General features: G+C 54.8%; 1 protein-coding gene across 1 annotated transcript; it reads left to right on the forward strand.

The window, feature by feature from the left end:
* The first annotated feature begins 1041 nt into the window (after positions 1 to 1041).
* On the forward strand, positions 1042 to 14990 carry RAPGEFL1 (Rap guanine nucleotide exchange factor like 1). Its single transcript, XM_081109943.1, has 15 exons — positions 1042 to 1682; positions 4493 to 4568; positions 5466 to 5601; positions 5794 to 5891; positions 8311 to 8423; positions 8616 to 8783; positions 9508 to 9605; positions 9716 to 9838; positions 10383 to 10561; positions 10691 to 10781; positions 11226 to 11276; positions 11611 to 11698; positions 11882 to 11946; positions 12312 to 12366; positions 12971 to 14990. Exons 1-15 carry the CDS (start codon positions 1160 to 1162, stop codon positions 13093 to 13095), a joined length of 1989 nt encoding a protein of 662 aa, XP_080966069.1. The 5' UTR covers positions 1042 to 1159; the 3' UTR covers positions 13096 to 14990.
* The last annotated feature ends 3824 nt before the right edge of the window (positions 14991 to 18814 follow it).

The following is an 18814-nucleotide window of genomic DNA, read 5'->3' on the forward strand; positions in this document are numbered from 1 at the left end:
CCCCACTCCATGGTTGTGTCAACTCTGGGGAGCTCGCTATACTTAATGATGTCAGATGGCAGCGCTAGAGCTTGTCACCCATCTCCACAGCCCTGCTGCTTTCTGCTGCCAGCTGGGCTTAGGTGCCCTTGTGCTCCTGGTCTCCTCCCCCTGCCTACTGTCTCTTCTCACCCCAACTAGACCTGCCACAACCTGCTGCTCCCCACCTGGCTCCTACCTGCCTGCCAGTACCTGCCTTTCACAGGCCAGGCCCTCACCATCTATTGTGCCCTGCCAGAAAGGTTAGATGAGTGCCGCCTCCAGGGCCAATGCCAAGCCACCCCAGGCCTTCCCAGCCCTTCTTGCAGGAAGGGAGATAAAGACCACATATTCCTCCTGTGTGTCAACAGAGTAAACTATCTGGGTTGAGAGTGATGGATACCCAATCAGCAATCTTTGTAGGTCTCACCTGAGTACAGGTAGGTGCGTCAAGGCATGCAGGCCACAGACCTGCCCTGGTTCTTGGAAATGACCCTAGCTAGCTTCCTCTGTAAGCCCCCGAGCCAGGAATCCCTCTCCATTGGTGTGTCCCTCTTACTTTGCCCTGAATTTCTGCGTCTTCTCTGAACTCTCCATCCAATCCCATTCAGCTCCTTACAATCCCAAGTGGTCCCGGTAGCCCCCACGACCAACCCCAACGCCCAAGTTCAAGCCTCGCGCGGCCCAGGGGGCGGGCCCGGGAGGGGAAGGGGCGGGGCCGGGGCGGGGCCTGGGCGAGGGGGCGCGGTCTCCGCTCTTCCACCTTCCCCGCGGTCAGGAGCGCCGCCGCGTCCTCTCAGCCTTGCGCTCCGCCCGCTGCCTCCGCCGCCGCAGCCCGGCCCACGAGCGCAGCGCCGGGGCACCGGCCCCGCATCCGACCCACCCTTCGGGCCGCGGGCCGGCTGCAGCCGGCATGGGAGGCCACTAACGACGGGCACCCCTTCCCTCTGGCACCTCCCCGGGCCACTGGCCACTGGACTCCGGCCAGCGAGCCTCGGGCACCTCTGGCCCCCGGTCCGGCGCCTGGCACGGCCCTCCGCTCTGCCCCTCCGGCTCTGAGCATCGCGTCCCCGCCCCCCCGCCCGCGCCCGGGACACCTGGGTCCCCCGGCGGCCCCGAGAAGAGGGGCGGGTGGGGGGGCATGAAGCCGCTGGAGAAATTTCTGAAGAAGCAGACGTCGCAGCTGGCGGGGCGAACGGTGGCGGGAGGTCCCGGCGGGGGCCCGGGGAGCTGCGGTGGGCCCGGCGGGGGTGGGGGACCTGGCGGGGGCGGCGGTTCAGCCGGGGGACCGCGGCCACTGCAGCGGCGTCAGAGCGTATCTCGCCTGCTGCTCCCCGCTTTCCTGCGGGAGCCCCCCGCCGAGCCGGGGCTGGAGCCGCCCCCAGAGGAGGAAGGTGGAGAGCCGGCGGGGGTCACGGAGGAGCTCGGCGGCAGCGGGGGACCCTGTTGGCTGCAGTTAGAGGAGGTGCCGGGGCCCGGGCCGCTCGGAGGAGGGGGGCCGCTGCGGTCCCCTTCCTCGTACTCCTCCGACGAACTGTCCCCGGGCGAGCCCCTGACTTCCCCACCCTGGGCCCCCCTGGGCGCCCCCGAGCGGCCGGAGCATCTTCTGAACCGGGTTCTGCAGCGGCTGGCCGGAGGGCCCACCAGGGACAGCGCCGCCTCAGGTAAGGAAGGATCGGCTGGCTCCTCCGCCCCAGAGCAGGGGGCTGCCACCGGGTTCCTCGCCCTCGCCCTGGCAGCCTGGGCTGGCGCTCCGCTGGAGCCCGGTGCGGGGTTGAGTGGTCGGCCGAAATGGGGTAGGGGCGCATCGGAGGAACAGAGTGGCAGGGCCACCTGGCTCCCGGGAGCAGCCTCAGCCGCAGCTGGAGAAGAAGCCGAACCTCTGTCCTCCCTTAAGCCACCCTCCCTTTCCCCTGGACATTGTATCCACAGACTCTTGGGTCTCTGATGTTGATCACCTCCTTCTGGGGCCCAAAATTAGGGCCTGACACACTAAGATGGAAGCTGCCCAGAGCAGCCGTGCTCCCCTCCCCCCACCGAGGTGCCCAAGCCTGTAAGACCTTCCAGGAGTCCCCGGTTCCTTCGGTTTAGAAGCCCAGAGCAGAGGGCTGGCCCAACCAGTGGGGCAGTGCCAGACCGGCACAGGGCCTGAGCTGCGTTTGGGGCTCCGGCAAAGGGATGCATTGTCCTTCGCTGCTTGGGAGTGGAGGGAGGTGTTCCAGTTGGGGGCTGACTCAGAGATGTTGTTGGGGGAGAGATGACTGGGCAGACACCAGGGCCCTGTGGCGACTAGGGGGGTCTGGGCCTTTCCAACCCCCACCCTTCCCCTGGCAGGCCTCAGCACACCGCCTCTTTCAAAAAATAATAACCACACCCTGAGAGGCTTATTCCCTAAATGATGATGCTATTGCACCACTCCCCACCAGCACCCCTCCTAAGGGGACTTTGAGGAAACTGAGGCCCCAGATTGCTGGGCAGTCGCTAAAGTAAAACACCTGTGGGTCTTTAGGCCTAGTTCTTGGCCTTTTGCTAAGCCCAGCAGGGTCTGGGGATTGGGGACCCTGGTTGAGCATTTCAAGACGGGGGTTCCCCCACTGTGCTCTCAGAGCTCTGCAGGGAGCCCTAGCCTTGGTGTGTGGGAGAGGGCTCCAGTCCCCTAGCTTTTTCTCAAGACCCGGGCCCTCTCTCCTTTGGCTCAGACTGTAGCTGCCCTGGGGAGCTGACACCTTTTGGATTTAATTAGAAAAGTATCAAACACATACAGCTCTTCTAACCATAACTTCCCGCCTACGCTACACACCCTGTGTCTCTATGACACATTCCCTGGGGAGGCTGTGCATTGGACCAGAGCCTGCCTTGGAGGAGACGGACGCCAAACTGTAGCCCCCACAGCAGCATCTCCCCCATTCTGCCCCGTGCTCTTCTTCCTTCGCTCTGATTTCGTTCACCAGTGGGATAACGAGTATAGGACGGGCGTCAGGCATCTCTAGTCCTAGTCCCTCATCCCTGGAGCTGGATATCGGAGTTGGGGGAGCACTCTCATTTTAAGAACATAGCAGGGTAGCTGGACAGAGAGGTAAAGGGAGAAGCTGTTTTTCTGGTGCCTGGGTGCCACAGCCTCTGCCCAGTCTTTCCTGGGGAAGGACTCCTGAATTGACTGTCACCTGTATTATCTGGCCTGGCAGGCTCAATTCCCAGAGTAACTGGTTTGGGAAACAACCCCAAACCAGTCCCAGAATGAATGAGAGTCAGTTTAACCTGCTGCTCTGATATTCTCCAATACACCCAATGTGCTTAAGCCATTTTGGTTCCCTCCCAGGGTGTGTGGGAGGAGAGGACTTACAGAGGTACCCCAAACTAGCCAGCCTCTCAAAAGTCTAAGCAGCCCCATAGGACCCCTGGTTCTAGCCAGGCAGTCTGCCTCGGGCATACTGAGAACAGATCAAAGATTCAGGAGTGTGGTTCTTAGCCCAGCTCCAGGCAAGTCCCTCCCAGCCCCGGCCTCAGTTTCGACTCATTTGTAAAGTGAAGGAGTCGAAGTAGAGGACCTGGTGTTGGTACTCCTCCTCCACCTTCCTGGCTGGAATTGGAGGCCAGGGATGGTGAGCCAAGGGCCCACAGAAGCCTTGGTTTTGTCTTGAGGCAGTGCCTGGGGACCTGGCCCTAACCTGTCCGGGTAAGGACACCTGGCTCCCTCCCTGCGCCCAGCCTGTTTGTGTGTGCCAGGCTGCCCTGCCCCACCCCAGGGCTGGATGCAAGTCAGGGCGACCTTGTACCTGGCTGACTGGCTGAGCCAGGCCCAGATGGGGGTGTGGAGGGGAAAGAAGTGGTGGGAGGAGCCACTCCCCTCCACCCTTCCATCATTAACCCAACGATCTCTGAGCATCTAGAGGACACAGAGTTTTTCTCTTTAAAGGCTTTAGGATCAAAGAAATGGCAGTTGCTCCATCTCCCTTTTAATCGGGCTGGTTCTCACCTGCCTAGTTGGAACTCAAAGCTGTTAGGTAGGGAGTGGGGAGGGGAGGAGGGACACACACACACACACACACACACACACACCCTGCTGACCCTGACCTCTGCGTTTGGAAGTTGTCTCTGTCTAGAGACCTCTTTTCAGGGGGCTGATCTCAAGCTTGGTGTATTATCTGACCAGCTTCCCATACACACTGAAGAGAAGTGGGCGTGGCCATCAAAGGGTGCCCCCTCCTTCCCTCCAGCTGCCTTGGCAGCTGCCAACCCCACCCCTGCAGCGGCTGCCCAGAACCTTCACACACGTGTGTTTGTGTGTTTGTGTGTGCGTGTGTGTGTGTGCGCGCGCACGAGTGTGTGTGCAGAGCATGATGGGGCAGGTGGCTGGGGCTCCAGTCTGGCTAAGGAGAACTCGCCCTTGGAGGCAAGAGAGTGGGGTGGGGAGTGTCCGGTTGGATCCCGGAAGTGCCCCTCTGACATCAGTGGTGCCGAACGATCTCTACAGATATCCTGCTGGATGACATCGTCCTCACCCATTCTCTCTTCCTCCCCACGGAGAAATTCCTGCAGGAGCTACACCAGTAATATCCTTTTGGGGAGCTTGCAAAAGGGGAGGTCAGGAGGGAGCCACTCCCACCAGCCCACATGGGATGTCACGTCCTAAGCTCTCCCTTACAAAACACCCTTGGGTTTCAGCCCCAGTTTTTCTGTCCACCCCCTGTGTGACCTTGAGCAGGTCGCCTAACCTCCCAGGGCCTGGGTTTTCTATCAAATGAGGGTAAATAGCATCTGCTCTGCCTACCTACCGGGCTGCTGTGGAGATAGATCTGATCACAGATGTGGGAGCGCTTTGGAGATTGCAAAGCCCTGTACAAACCTAAGGTGTTATTATTCCATTAAGAGTGCCTCTCTCCTCACTGAATTGTTGCTCTAAACATCTGGTTGCCCAGTGAGTTATTACAGGGTCCGATGTAAACATCGGGTCGTGGCTGTGCTTCTGTAGGGTCTACTAGAGACGAGCCACTGGCTGGGCTCTTCATAGGGTCTCATGTAAGCATAGAGCCTCTCACTGAGTTATTTTAGGACCTAATTGCAAATGTCAGGCTGCTGAGTAGAATATCATAGGTTCTCTTAGAAACACCGGGCCTTACTTACAGGTGTGGTCAGGTTTGTGGTGAGCGCGCCATGACCTTTATCAGCCTGCTGTGAGCTCCGGGCGTGGGCTGGTGGAGGTTGGGTTGGTCCAGATAGGGTATCCTCAAGTGAAATTCAGAGGTGGGAGCTGGATGTGGTCACGTGGGTGCCATTCCTATTTACTCTGGGCTGGGGCATGAGGGGTCATGGTTCCAGGGACCCCTGGATCTCCTCCTTCCCTGGCCCCAAACCTAGAGAATATTTGGGGTGGTTTAGCCTCTCATCTCCCTTCCCACTTTCCTCAGGTCTGCCTGCCCGGGGTTTTTCCTTAACGTAAGGGTCAGCTTTGTTTTGGCAGGAGGCAGGGAGGGCCCCGAGGGACTGGGCCAGAAGCAGGCCTGTCTAGCCATGCTCCTTCATTTCTTGGACACCTACCAGGGGCTGCTGCAGGAGGAAGAGGGGGCCGGCCGCATCATCAAGGTGGGTCTGGGAAGAAAAGGCGGGTGAGCAGGCAATTAGCTCTGGAAGGGGGCCCCTTTGAAGGAGCCATAGTCGTCAAGGGGGGCACTAGAAGGAGAAGGTGCCCCGGGGGCCCTCGCTTCCATGGCTCTCCTATGCTCGAAGGCATGGAGACCTGACAGAGCGATGCCCTCACGTCTCTCCTCTCCCCAGGATCTGTACCTGCTGATTATGAAGGATGAGTCCCTTTACCAGGACCTCCGAGAGGACACACTGAGGCTGCACCAGCTTGTGGAAACCGTGGAGCTGAAGTGAGGGGAATGGGTTGGGGAAGGGGACAGGAGAGAAATCCCCATGCTCCTCTCGTACAGGGGCTGCCTCTGGCCTTTTGGCTCCAGTGTGGTCTTATTTCAGTCCCTTTCTCTTACTGGAGAGCAGCACAAAGACTGTCTCCCAGTCACTGTGTTCCTCTCACCTGAGGATCTGTTCTGACTGACTTCACAGAGAGAGGAAGGGAGAAGGAGGGAGGGAGAGAGAGGGAAACGTGAAACATCCATGTGAGAGAGAAACATCCATTGATTGCCTCCTGCATGCACCCCAACGGGGATGGAACCCAAAACCTGGACATGTGCCCTGACTGGGAATCGAACCTGCAACCTTTCGGTATATGGGATGACACTCAACCAACTGAGTCACACTCAGCAGGGCTCCAGTCATATTTTTTTCCCATTCCAATGGCATACTAGTGAATATTTAACAACCAGCACTTCGGGGTGGGGGGGGGCGGGGGGAAACACCCTGATTTTGTAGGTTTTGCTGATTTTCATAGTATAAATTCCCTCATCATGGCTGGTTTCAAGCTACCAACATGACATCACTGACTGCGAAGCTGGGAAGAGATATGCAGTAGAGGCTATTGTATAGTCACTATACAATAAAAACACTATACTATAGTGTTTTCACCATACAAATGCCATCGATGTAAATCACCGGAAGAGCAAATATAATAGTGAAACGTAGTAAGACATTTAGGAGACTACTTTTTTTGGTAATAATTTGGCTGTAGGATTAGAAACACACACACACACACACTGTAATTTAAAAAAAAAATTTTGAGAGAAACATCAATTTGTTGTTCCACTTATTTATGCATTCATTGGTTGTTTCTTATATGTGTTCTGACTGGGGGTCAAACTGCAACCTTGGCGTATTGGGACAGTGCTCTAACCAACTGAGCCACCCAGCCAGGGCTCACACACTTCTTTTAAAGTAGCTTTATTTTAAAACCAGTGGGCAAAATTTAGCAATCTGCTTCCATGAGGCAATGCGAACTGGCTTTAGGACACCACTGCACCCATCCCTCCTTCCATCCACCCATCCGTCCGTCCGTCCATCTATCCATCCATACCTTGGGCCCTTTCCGTTTCTCTCCCCTCGGTCCCCACTACCACAGCCCTCACTGAGGCCTCATGATCTCTCACCTGGATTATCGCCACAGCCTCCAATCCAGGGCTTCGTTTTAATGGTCTGTTTTTTAAAATATATTTTTTATTGATTTCAGAGCTTCAGGGGAGAGGGATAAAAAGATAAAAACATCAATGATGAGAGAGAATCATTGATTGGCTGCCTCCTGCATGCCCCGCTGTGGGGATCAAGCCTGCAACCTGAGCATGTGCCCCGACCGGGAATCAAACAGTGACCTCCCGGTTCATAGGGTGGACGCTCAGCCACTGAGCTAATGCCGGCCGGGCTTCAGCTTATGGTCTTGTGTCTGTCTCTCCCTTCTTATAGTGACACCAGAGAGAGAGAGAGATCTTTCCAACTTGACATCATGTTCCCTTTCCAAAAACATCTTGGCTCTCTATTGCCTATAAGACAAGAAAAGTTGCAATATCCTAGCACAGAATTCAACACCCTTCCCTTTCTGTCTTCTGCTAATTCTTCTCATCTCAACTCCTACCTAGCCCTATGGCCACACGCTCCCTACACATCTCATCCCCTAAACTTTTGTGCTTTCCCAACTTCCTGCTGTCACTTAGATGGTCTATTCCAGAAGGACCTCCTCCCACCCTCTTCTCTTCCTGTTGTCCTTCAAGGGCCAGGTCAAATGCCATCTTCTCAATGAAAGTTCCCCAGACCTTCCCTTTTAGGAATACCTTTCGCCCTCCCTTAAACCAACGTAACTCTCTGTGCATATTTGTCATAGCACCTAGCACCTGCCTTGTGTTAGAAGTAGCTGTGTGCACATCTGTTTCCCTCCCAGAGTGTGAAGTTCTTGTTGGCAAAACTCAGCAAACAGCTGGTTACCTACACTTACCATGTGCCAAGCAATGTTCTAGGCCTGGACGATGGAAAACAAAACCAGTAAGAATGAATCCCAGCTCTCAAAAGCTCTCAAACTTGTAGAAGAGATAAGATCCAAACATAAACAAATGTTAGCCCATTGTCCTATAGCAAAAAAAAAAAAAAAAAAAGCAGCATGAAAAATGACCTTTCCTGGTGGGTGGGGTAGATCAGACAAGAATTCATGGAAGAGGTGGCATTTGATTTGGGTCACTTGGACAGTTGTCCCCTGCTGGCCATTGTCCTCACTTCTGACACCTCCCAGCACTCTCTGAACCTGATGCCAGTGCATCCCTGACCCAGTTCTGATATCACTGCTTGATGTTGCCTGCCTGGTACTCCATATGCCTGGCAGGGCTTCCTGATGCCCAGCTGTGTCCATGCCAGGATCCCAGAGGAGAGCCAGCCGCCCAACAAGCAGGTGAAGCCACTCTTCCGCCACTTCCGCCGGATAGACTCCTGTCTGCAGACCCGAGTGGCCTTCCGGGGCTCTGATGAGAGTGAGTGTGGGCATTAGGAGGGGCGGAGCTTCCTGAGTGGCTCAGGGGGCCCAATGAGGTCTTGGTCACCCTCCATGGACTCTCCCTGGGTTAGGGGTGGGATGGAGTGGGGAACACCGGTGTCCTGGAGGGGACTATGCCAGTGCTGCCATTCTGCCCTCTGATGAAAGCCACCTTCCTGTCTCTGCCCAGTCTTCTGCCGCGTCTACATGCCTGACCACTCGTACGTGACCATACGCAGCCGCCTCTCCGCATCTGTGCAGGACATTCTGGGCTCTGTGACGGAGAAACTGCAGTACTCGGAGGAGCCTGCGGGGCGGGAGGATTCCCTCATCCTGGTAGCTGTGGCCTCTTCAGGAGGTGAGGGTCAGGAAGAACTCCGCTGGGACCCCCCCCCCCCCCCAGGAGAAACGCACAAGCCCAGTGCCTGGGGCGGGTAAAAACTGACTTCTCGGTCCTAGCTGCTCACTGTGGTGCTGGGACCAGCCGCGTGAGCATCTCCTGGGAGCTCATTAAAAATGCAGTATTTCAGACCCCAATTCCAGACCTGCTGAATCAGGATGTGCATTTTAACAAGATCCCCAGGCTATTAGTCTACGCACGTTTAAATTTGGGAGGCACTGGTCCAGGACACTTGGATGCTGATCTGGGCGCCTGCCTTACTCGTCTTGGGATCTCGTCCTTTAATCTCTTTGAGAACCTGAGGATGCTTTGTTTTTGAGGCTAAAGATGCAGGGTGCGCCTGCAATCCCTGTGGGCAGACAAAAAGCCTGCAAGGTAGCCATCGCCTTATTTCCCTCTAAGACAGGAAAAAATTCCGGCTTTTCCAGTGTCACAGGGACGATAGAATGAGAGAGGCGCTGTGATAGGACATTGGGAGCAAAAAAGAGGTTATACATGCAAAAGAAGTCATTCTTTGAAAGATGTCAGAAAAATATAGCCTCCACTGGTGATGCTACAAGTCCCATTAGTCTAGAATGTGTCCATGCAGGCGAGGAGTGGCTGGGTGGGATGGCGACGGTGGCTGGGATGTATGAGGGTGCAGGTGGCCGGGCCTGAGGCAGAGCAGCTCGTTTTTCTGCAGAGAAAGTCCTTCTCCAGCCCACTGAAGACTGTGTCTTCACCACGCTGGGCATCAACAGCCACCTGTTTGCCTGCACCCGGGACAGCTACGAGGCGCTGGTAAGAAGGCCTTCACAAGGCCTGGGCTGGGGGCGATGGCTGGGAGGGGCTGGAGCAGAAACTCACAAGCCCAGCGGGGAGCCCAGCCCTGTCCCCCTGCCTGCCACCAGGTGCCCCTCCCCGAGGAAATCCAGGTCTCCCCTGGAGACACCGAGATCCACCGAGTGGAGCCTGAGGATGTTGCCAACCACCTTACGGCCTTCCACTGGGAGCTGTTCCGCTGTGTGCACGAGGTGCGACTGAGGCTGGTGCTGGGCGAGGGGCCAGGCGGGAGGAATGAGCCAAATGTAGGGGCCTGGAGCGAGACAGTTTCTGCGCCAAAAAGCCTGGTCGGACACCGACTTGCTGCATGTCCTTGGGGCAATGCACCACCAGGACCTCGCTAAGCCTTTGTCCCCGCATCGGAGGAAACAGCAAAGAGACAGACCCCTAGCAGGTGGCTCAGGGCCCAAGCTGCTTACCCAGAAGCTGAACCGTGGTTTATTAGGACTTTTTGAGTATTTACCATTAAAGAAATAAAACAAGGCAGCGACAATAATGTCTGTTACATGGGTTAAGTGCCTGGCACCTAGGAAGTGCTCATAGATGGTAGAGTGTTATTCATGTTGGCTGTTTCCCCCTATTTCTGTTGCATCCTGTGCTGTCCCCAATTTTTCTATTTTCTACCCCTCCCGCCCCAACCCTCCTGCCTTTCCTTCCTCACCGTCTGGCACTGCCATCTTCCCACCCACACGCGCCCCGCGCCCGGCCGCCCCTCTGCCACCACCGTGGGTGCAGCTGGAGTTCGTGGACTACGTGTTCCACGGGGAGCGCGGCCGGCGGGAGACGGCCAACCTGGAGCTGCTCCTGCAGCGCTGCAGCGAGGTCACCCACTGGGTGGCCACGGAGGTGCTGCTCTGCGAGGCCCAGGGCAAGCGCGTGCAGCTGCTCAAGAAGTTCATCAAGATCGCGGCCATGTGAGTGTGGCCAGCTGGGAGGAGGGGGGTTGGGGGGGCGGAGCTAGCACGGAGGCCTGGGGTTGGGGGTGCGAGGGGCGGTGCCAGGGCCTTCTGACCGCCCGCTGATCCCGCCTCCCAACCCCGCAGCTGCAAGCAGAACCAGGACCTGCTGTCCTTCTACGCCGTGGTCATGGGGCTGGACAACGCCGCGGTCAGCCGCCTGCGGCTCACCTGGGAGGTAATGCAACCTCTTCCCTCTCCTCCCCTCCCCCCTGCACTGGCCCACCTGGGGATCTTGGCCGCCAGCCTGTCTTGACACCCTGGGCTCACCTCCATGGGAAGGAGGTGCCCACACAGCCCTAGGGTACACCACTCTGGTAGTGGACCCTGTCCTTGTGCAGATGAGTAACTGAGGCCCGCCTGGGTGGGAGGGTGGCACATGGGGCTGTCCGATGGCAGCCAGCACTCAGTGAGGCCCCCTGGTGCATGGCAGAGGCCTCCATTTCCCCAGAATAATTCATTTCTCTGGGCTGCTTCCAGCCAAGGGGGACTCCACTTCCCCACCCACCGGCTTCCCGGCCCCTGCAAGACACACAGGCCCTCTCCCCTCTCACACCTGGGGATCCCATGAAACTCAAGGAGCTCCACTCTGACACTCCTTCTTCCTTCAAACTCTCTGCAGAAGCTGCCAGGGAAATTCAAGAACTTGTTCCGCAAATTCGAGAACCTGACGGTGAGTGGGTTTGGCTCTATCTGCCCTCGGACTTGTACCCCAGAGACCCTCTGTTCCCATAAACCTTCTCCCTCAAGCTTCCCTTTCAAGGTTTTTAGTGCCTAGGATCCCCCTTCTCTTCCCACCATGCTGGGGGATTGCTCCCCTATTTTCCCTGGAAAAGACTTCCCTAGCACACCCCTACCTGATTGGAGACCTTCCCCAGAACCCCCCAGCGACACCCCCCCTTCACACCCCTCTCTGCTAGGGCAGGGGGATGAGGGAGGAAATGGGGGGTGTCTTTGGGGTACCCTGGGTCTATCTGCTTCTTTATCCCTCTTCTGCGGAATGCCAGGACCCCTGCAGGAACCACAAAAGCTACCGAGAAGTGATCTCCAAGATGAAACCTCCTGTGATTCCTTTTGTGCCTCTGATCCTCAAAGGTGAGAGTTGTTCCCAAATGATGCTCCTCTGTCCCTGTGCTTCATGCCCCAGTTCTGCCTCTCAGTCCCCTCTTAGCTGAGTGCCCAGAGGAGAGTTGCCCCCCAAGATTGAGTGGCTTCCAGGGAAGGGGAAGGGCCCTTTGAACCTCCTCTTCCTCACTTGTTTCTCTCTCCATTCCCTAGACCTGACTTTCCTGCACGAGGGGAGTAAGACCCTGGTGGATGGTTTGGTGAATATCGAGAAACTGGTAGGTGGCACTGCCAACCCCAGTCCCTCCCCCTCTCCTGGCACCCCCTGGAGACAGCAGCCTTTCTCCGTGGTGCCCAGCTTGCCTGACAGACTCCGACTGTCTTCCTGGTGGCATCGCTGTGGCAACCCGCCCACGGGTGGGGTGGCAAAGCTGACAGGCAGGCAGCTCAGGGGGAGGGGCAACTCTACCTCCCCCTCATCTGGCACCCGGTGACACCTACTTCTCTGGTGCTTCGAGACCCTCCAGAATTGGGGACCAGAGGGAGCAAAACCCACAGAGTTGGAGATCAGAGGAAGGGGAGAGTAAGGGGGGGGAGCATCTGTCTGTGACCATCTCAGGGCTCATTCCTTGTCATCCCCCAGCATTCAGTGGCTGAAAAAGTGAGGACGGTCCGCAAATACCGGAGCCGGCCCCTTTGTGAGTACCCAGGGTCCCGAGAGCCTTACAGGGAGAGTGTTTACTGAGAGGGAGGGTTCTGGGGAGAAATGTTTATTTCCTTAAATTCATCAGTTCTCCACGCTCTCCTGGGCCTCCCCAGGGGCCCTCCTGCTCCACACCTGTCCCAGCCTGCACCCTTGTCCTCTGGCCAGTGTGTGTATGTGTGTGTGTGTGTGTGTGTGTGTGTGTGTGTGTGTGTAGCAGCGGTTCTCAACCTGTGGATCGCCAACCTGTAGGCCATGACCCCTTTGGGGGTCGAACGACCCTTTCACAGGGGTCGCCTAAGACCATTGGAAAACACATATATAATTACATATTGTTTTTGTGATTAATCACTATGCTTTCATTATGTTCAATTTGTAACAATGAAAATACATCCTGCATTTCAGATATTTACATTACGATTCATAACAGTAGCAAAATTACAGTTATGAAATAGCAACGAAAATAATTTTATGGTTGGGGGGTCACCACAACATGAGGAACTGTATTAAAGGGTCGCGGCATTAGGAAGGTTGAGAACCGCTGGTGTAGAGGAAGAAGAGAGTCTAGCTGCCTAATGAGCTCTCTCCTTACCCTCCAGGCCTGGATATGGAGGCATCCCCCCATCACCTGCAGACCAAGGCCTACGTGCGCCAGTTCCAGGTCATCGACAACCAGAACCTCCTCTTCGAGCTTTCCTACAAGCTGGAGGCGAACAGTCAGTGAGAGCAGACGTTTCAGTCAGCCCGCAGGGTCCTCGGGCACCTGCCACTCAAGCACTTTGCACCATGTCCCAACCCACCTCCGACATCTTTCCCCTGGAGCAACTTCCCGCCCCACCATGGGGAAGAGAGAGTCGGATGGACTTACTCCGGGACTCATAAGCCTGTTTATCCTGCTGAAGTCCTCTGCCCCCTTGCTCCTTCAAGCCCAGACCACGCTCTGCTGGCCCCTGCCCTCCCAGGGAAAAGGGGCACAAAATTCTTTCCTCTGCCCCCTCCCATCCAGGTCTATTCCCTAGTAGAGTTCCCGACCTCCTCTTCCCACGCAGGAAGGAAAGTGGGCCACCCACTAGTCCCCCATTGGGGGAGGCCTGGCAGCCTTCCTCTCCACCCCCTGTTCCGGTTGCCCCAGGTCAGGGCTGGGACCCCTGGCTGCACCCTCTGAGTATTATGTTGCCCTCGTGTCTGTGTGCGTGTGGGTGTGCGTGTACATATGCCCCCCTTCAAGGAGCAGAAGTGCCCCTGGTCATTGAGGCAGGGTGTTGTGTGTGCTGGGGGTGGGGAAGGTCCTTCTGTTTGGTGCTACCCTTGTCTACTCTGCCCCTGGGTCAGTGCATTGTGGGTGCTTTCCCCACGCCCACACTCCCTGCTTAGTTACTCCTGCTGCCCTGCACCCCCGGGCTGGTGGGCGAAGCTGCTGGTGAGGACAGGGAGCAGCGGCAGGTGGGGGGGGTTACCCACCAGCCCTCGGGAACCCCCCGCAGCCAGGCCTCCTGAAGGTCCCTGGGTGGGCTCCACTGAGAGGATGAAAGATGCTCAGGGAAACACAGGCCTATGCTGCCTCTGGGACCCGCCTTCTGTGTTCCAGGGGGATGTGGTGAGGTGGCAGCAGGAGTTAGGGGTACCTGCTGCCCACACTCCTGCTTCTGGGGTGTCTCACTGCTAAGGAGGGAGTCGTCACCCCCCTTCTGGCTCTGTGTCTGACACTAAGAACATGATCTATCCTTTGCCCTTTCCTGACTCCCTCTTGGTCCTCCCCTTCAAGCTGGGGTGGGGTGGATCCCCGTCCCTGGGGGCAGGCAGACCCCCAAAGTGGGGGAAGGAATGGCGAGATTGTAAAGGCAGACTGGACTCTAGCGATGCCTTTATTGCCTCTGTCTCCCCTCCCGCTCCCATCACGGGCCTCCCGGGCTGAGGGGTGCAGGGGCTCCAGGCAGCTACTGGGTGAGATTGCCAGGCGCAGCCTCACCCTCCTTTCTGGCACCACCTCTTTCCCTTCTGAAGAGGCAGCAGCAGCGGCAGCAGCTGCTGTTCCTGCTCTGAGGATGTATATATTTTTTACCCAAAGCTCTGGAATTGTAATTTTATTTTTTAAAACTCAAAAGAGGGAAAGAGCCTTGTATCATATGTAAACAGTGTACCATAGGTTATGTTGTACAGTCCCTTTTATACAGTGGCCTGTCCTGTTCCTGCGGCAAAAAATGTCTATGGATTCCCGCCCCCACCGCCGCAGCTGATGCAGCCCCTGCGTCCCACCCCCTCCCCCACCCCCTCTGTCCCTTAAAGACAGGGACCAAGGGCCTCCTCCTGCTCCCTGCCTCCTCCCTGCAGCTGCTGATGCACCCCCTTTCCCTCTTCTCCCTGTAACCCCCTTTCCTCCCGACCCCTCTCAGCAGCCTTCTCACTCCAGCTCCCACACCCTCCTCCACCACTGGGCCCACTGGGCCAGAATTGGCTGCTGCCCTCCCCTAGCCTTGCGCCTGCCCTGCTGCTTCCCCGGGGCCTCCAGACCTCTTCCCCTGCCCACAGCGTTAACAGAGTGAACCGTGTGTGCCGTACAGGCTCAGTTGGCATTGCAGAAACTGCTGGGTGGGAAATAAGCGGATAAAGTCTTATGAATCAACCCTCCTGCTGTTCTCCATTCTGTTTCTTCGAGGCCGAGGGAGGCGAGAGGGGACCGCCTCTCAATGTGCCGGGCCCCCGCAGCAAGAAGGTTCTGGAATGACTTTGAACATGTGGATGAGAGCCCTAGCCAGTTTGGCTCCGTGGATAGAGCTTTGGCCCATGGACCAACAGGTCCTGGGTTCAGTTCCAGTCAAGGGCACGTACCTTGGTTGCAGGCTCGAGCCCCAGCCTTGGTCGGAGCAGGTGCGGGAGGCAACCAATTGATGTGTCTCTCACGTCAATGTTCCTCTCTCTGTCTCTCCCCCTTCCCTTCCACTCTCTCTAAAAATCAATGGAAAAATATCCTCGGTGAGGATTAACAAAAATGTGGATAGGAGGAAAAGGTGCCCAACTCCTAAGTCATGTCACATTGTGCCTGGCACGTGGAAGAGTGAAGGTTTTAGTTCTTCTATGTTCCAGGTGCCATAGATACCTGATCCTGTTGGATTCTAACCCTGTAAGGAGGAAGGTGGAGGCTGGGCAGTCCTAACCTGAGGTCCATGTTACAGGGCGAGTGAGAGGGCAGACCTGGGCCTCTAACCCAGATCTGTCCCCTGCAGACAGCATGCACTCGTCACACAACCACTACTTACCAGTTATGTTAAGGCACGGGCAGCTAGAACCTACCCTCCAGGAGATATCCTATATGCAGACAGCTGCGCTGGAGCCCTTGACCTTCCCTTGTCCTACATGTTATTTCCTTGATCTTCTGGATGTCAGAAAATGCTCCTCTCATCCAACCAGGTTCTCCAGGCAAGAAAGAATATAGGACTCACCCTGAATGGTTCTTTCTCTCATACTTCGTTCACCTCCTTGGTCAGGCCCAGAATATACGCCGGATTGGTCTGCTATTACCATGACCATGACTTCTCTATCACCACTTAGTCCAAACCACGTTCATGGCTTCCCAGGACGACTGCACTAGCCGCCTCCTGCGCTCTCAGCTTCCTCTCTCCACCCTGCCCTTAACCCCACCACCTAGTTCTCCACGCTGCAGCCAGGGTGCTCGTTTAAAAACCTAAATCAGATCATGTATGGCTAAAATGAAAAAGAGAAGCGTGCCAAGCGTCAGTGAAGATGTGGAGCGTGAAGCAGCTGGGACTTTTAGATACTGCTGGTGGGATTCAAAGTGGCACAACCACTTTAGAAAATTGTCTGGCAGTATCTACTAAAACTAAATGCATCTCAACTCTGACCTAGTGTGTATCCAAGAGCAATTAGTGCTTCTGTCCACCAAAAGACATGTACACCAATGATCATAGTGGTTTTATTCATGATAAATTGGAAAAAAACAAGTGCCACTCAACAGGTGAATGGTTGAATGGACAAGCCATTTCTGAGACTATATATATATATATATATATATATATATATATAGAGAGAGAGAGAGAGAGAGAGAGAGAGAGAGAGAGAGGAAGGGAGGGGGAGAGACACACACACACACACACACAGAGAGAGAAGCATCTATGTGAGAGAGATACATTGATTGGTTGCCTCCCACATGGGTCCGACCAGGGCTGGAAATTGACTGTGGCTGGGGATTGATCCTGCAACCGAGGTATGTGCCCTTGACCAGAATTGAACCTGAGACCCTTCAGTCTCAGGGCTGACACTCTAACCATTGAGCCAAACAAGCTAGTGCACGGTATATTCTTACAATGGAATGCTACATGGCAATAAAAAGGAACAAAGGATTACTATCTGCACGAATGAATCTCATAGACATAATATTGAGTGAAAGAAGCCAGACACATAAGACTACATGCTGTGTTAGTCCATTTAAGAGAAGTTCAAGATTGGGCAGAATTAATCTATGCAGATAGAAGTAAAAATAATGGTTATTCAATAGGGTGGGAGAGAGCATTGGCTGGGAAGGGCATGGAGAAGCCCTCTGTGGGGATAGATATGTTCTGTATTTTGACCTGGGGGTGGAACACGCGAGCGTATGTGTGTGTGTGTGTGTGTGTGTGTGTGTGTGTGTGTTCATTGAGTTGTTCATGTGAGATTTATACATTTCCCTGTAGTTATTTTATACCTCAACTGAAACAATTTGGATCATAACACCCATTTCTGATAATCCTTAGATTAAAAATCAAAATCTCCTGCCCATCTCCTACCCCCTGTCCCTTCACTCACTCCGCTCCAGCCACACTGACTGCCTTACTGTTCCTAAAACACATGACATTCATTCTTGTCTCAGGGACTTTACCTTTGCCCTTCCCTGAGCCTGTCCTGGCCACTCTGATCCCACCCCCTCTCAGCCCTTACTCTCTGTCCCCTGAGCCTCCTGTGTGTTCTTCAAGGCACTATCGCTTCCTGACATCATATACACTTCTTTGTGTATTTGTTTTGTGGTCGCTCCTCCACCAGAACGTCAGCTCCATGAGTCTGACATTCAGTCACTATTCAGTACCCAGAACAGTACCTGGCACAGAGAAGACAATACATATTTGCTGAATGAATAAATTAGGTTGGTTGAAATAGGAGTCATAAAACACAAGATGATAAGTGCTCTGGGGATTAAGCCAAGGATATTCACTACTGGTCTGAGGATGGTGGTGGGGCGCAATCAGAGAAAAAAATTTGGAAGAGATGACCCAGGTCTTGAAGCAGCATAGGATTTGATGGCCAAAGTGTGGAAGTGGGAATCAGGAGGGCAGAGAAAGTGATGTGGGTTATTCCGCTCATCCCATCTCAGCTGTCATCAGACCCAACACCTTTCAGGGTGATGATAAAAGTTGACATTTGGAGGGAAGTCCTTGGCCACTCACTGTGCTGGGCATTACGTGCATTCTCTCATTTAATCTTCTCAACAAACCCAGGAGGTTGGCTCTATCCGTTCTATTTTCCAGATGAGAATTAAGGTCTGGAGAGGTTTCTCATCAGAGGCACAGAGAGGCTAAGTCCCTACCCCTGAGTTTCATGGCCAGTAGGGATTTGAACCTAGTTATTCTGACTCCAGAGCCACAGTTTAAGCTCTGCACAATCCTGGGATCTTGGATAGCTGAGAAATGCCCTCCTTGTGCTCACCAGGCTGCAGTGGCCACCTGACTATAGCTGAGGGGACTATCCTTTCTGGTCCCTTTCCTACCTATGTTCTGCTTCCTTGTCGGGGAGAGTGGCCAAGAGACTCAATAGTTAGTCCAAGGGTTCTGTGGGCTGGGTGGGGGAGAGAATGAGCTTATTAAGTAGCATTGCACCTTCTAGGCTGGTCTAGCAATGGTGACAATAATTTGGAGCGGTCAGAAGACCAGTGTAAGAAGATGCCTGCCCTCCTGATCAGGCAGGTGTTAAGGTAAAGAGTGAAGAATTTAAGCAATACCCTTTGAATCCACTAGGTGTCGCCACCAAGACTACTTTCTCACCAGGCTTGGGAGCAGGGCGGAGGCGTGGGACAGGGAGAGTGGGCTAGAGAGCATTTCTTGGGGCTCTCTTCTGTCTGAAAGAGTCTATCCCCAAAGATGAGAAATAAATTTGACCAGAATAACTTGTATCATTTATTCTCTCCATCTCTACGGGCTCTTTGCCATTAGCATTTAAACCCTCTCAAGTCTCTCTTTGTGAACACATGTTCCGTGCCCACCATGCCTGCTCTAGTTCATGGCCAAACTTCTTCAAAGGCTTGACTCCACTTATTGTCTCCACGTCCTCATCTCCCATTCATTTCTTTTTTATTCTGTCTTGTTTCCCCAACTTTTCATCATGGAAAATTTCAAACATAGAAATGTTGAAAGGTTAGTACAATGAATTCTCTTAAAACTTTCTAGGTTCTATCATTA

This window comes from Myotis nattereri, assembly GCF_964212035.1.
Source record: "Myotis nattereri genome assembly, chromosome: 16".
In the NCBI taxonomy this organism is placed as follows: Eukaryota; Metazoa; Chordata; class Mammalia; order Chiroptera; family Vespertilionidae; genus Myotis; species Myotis nattereri.

Coding starts and splice junctions, on each gene's coding strand:
- RAPGEFL1 (XM_081109943.1), top strand. CDS start 1,160: ATGAAGCCGCTGGAGAAATTTCTGAAGAAGCAGACGTCGCAGCTGGCG. Junction 1,683..4,492: donor CAGGGACAGCGCCGCCTCAG/GTAAGGAAGGAT, acceptor CGATCTCTACAG/ATATCCTGCTGGATGACATC. Junction 11,699..11,881: donor TGTGCCTCTGATCCTCAAAG/GTGAGAGTTGTT, acceptor TCCATTCCCTAG/ACCTGACTTTCCTGCACGAG.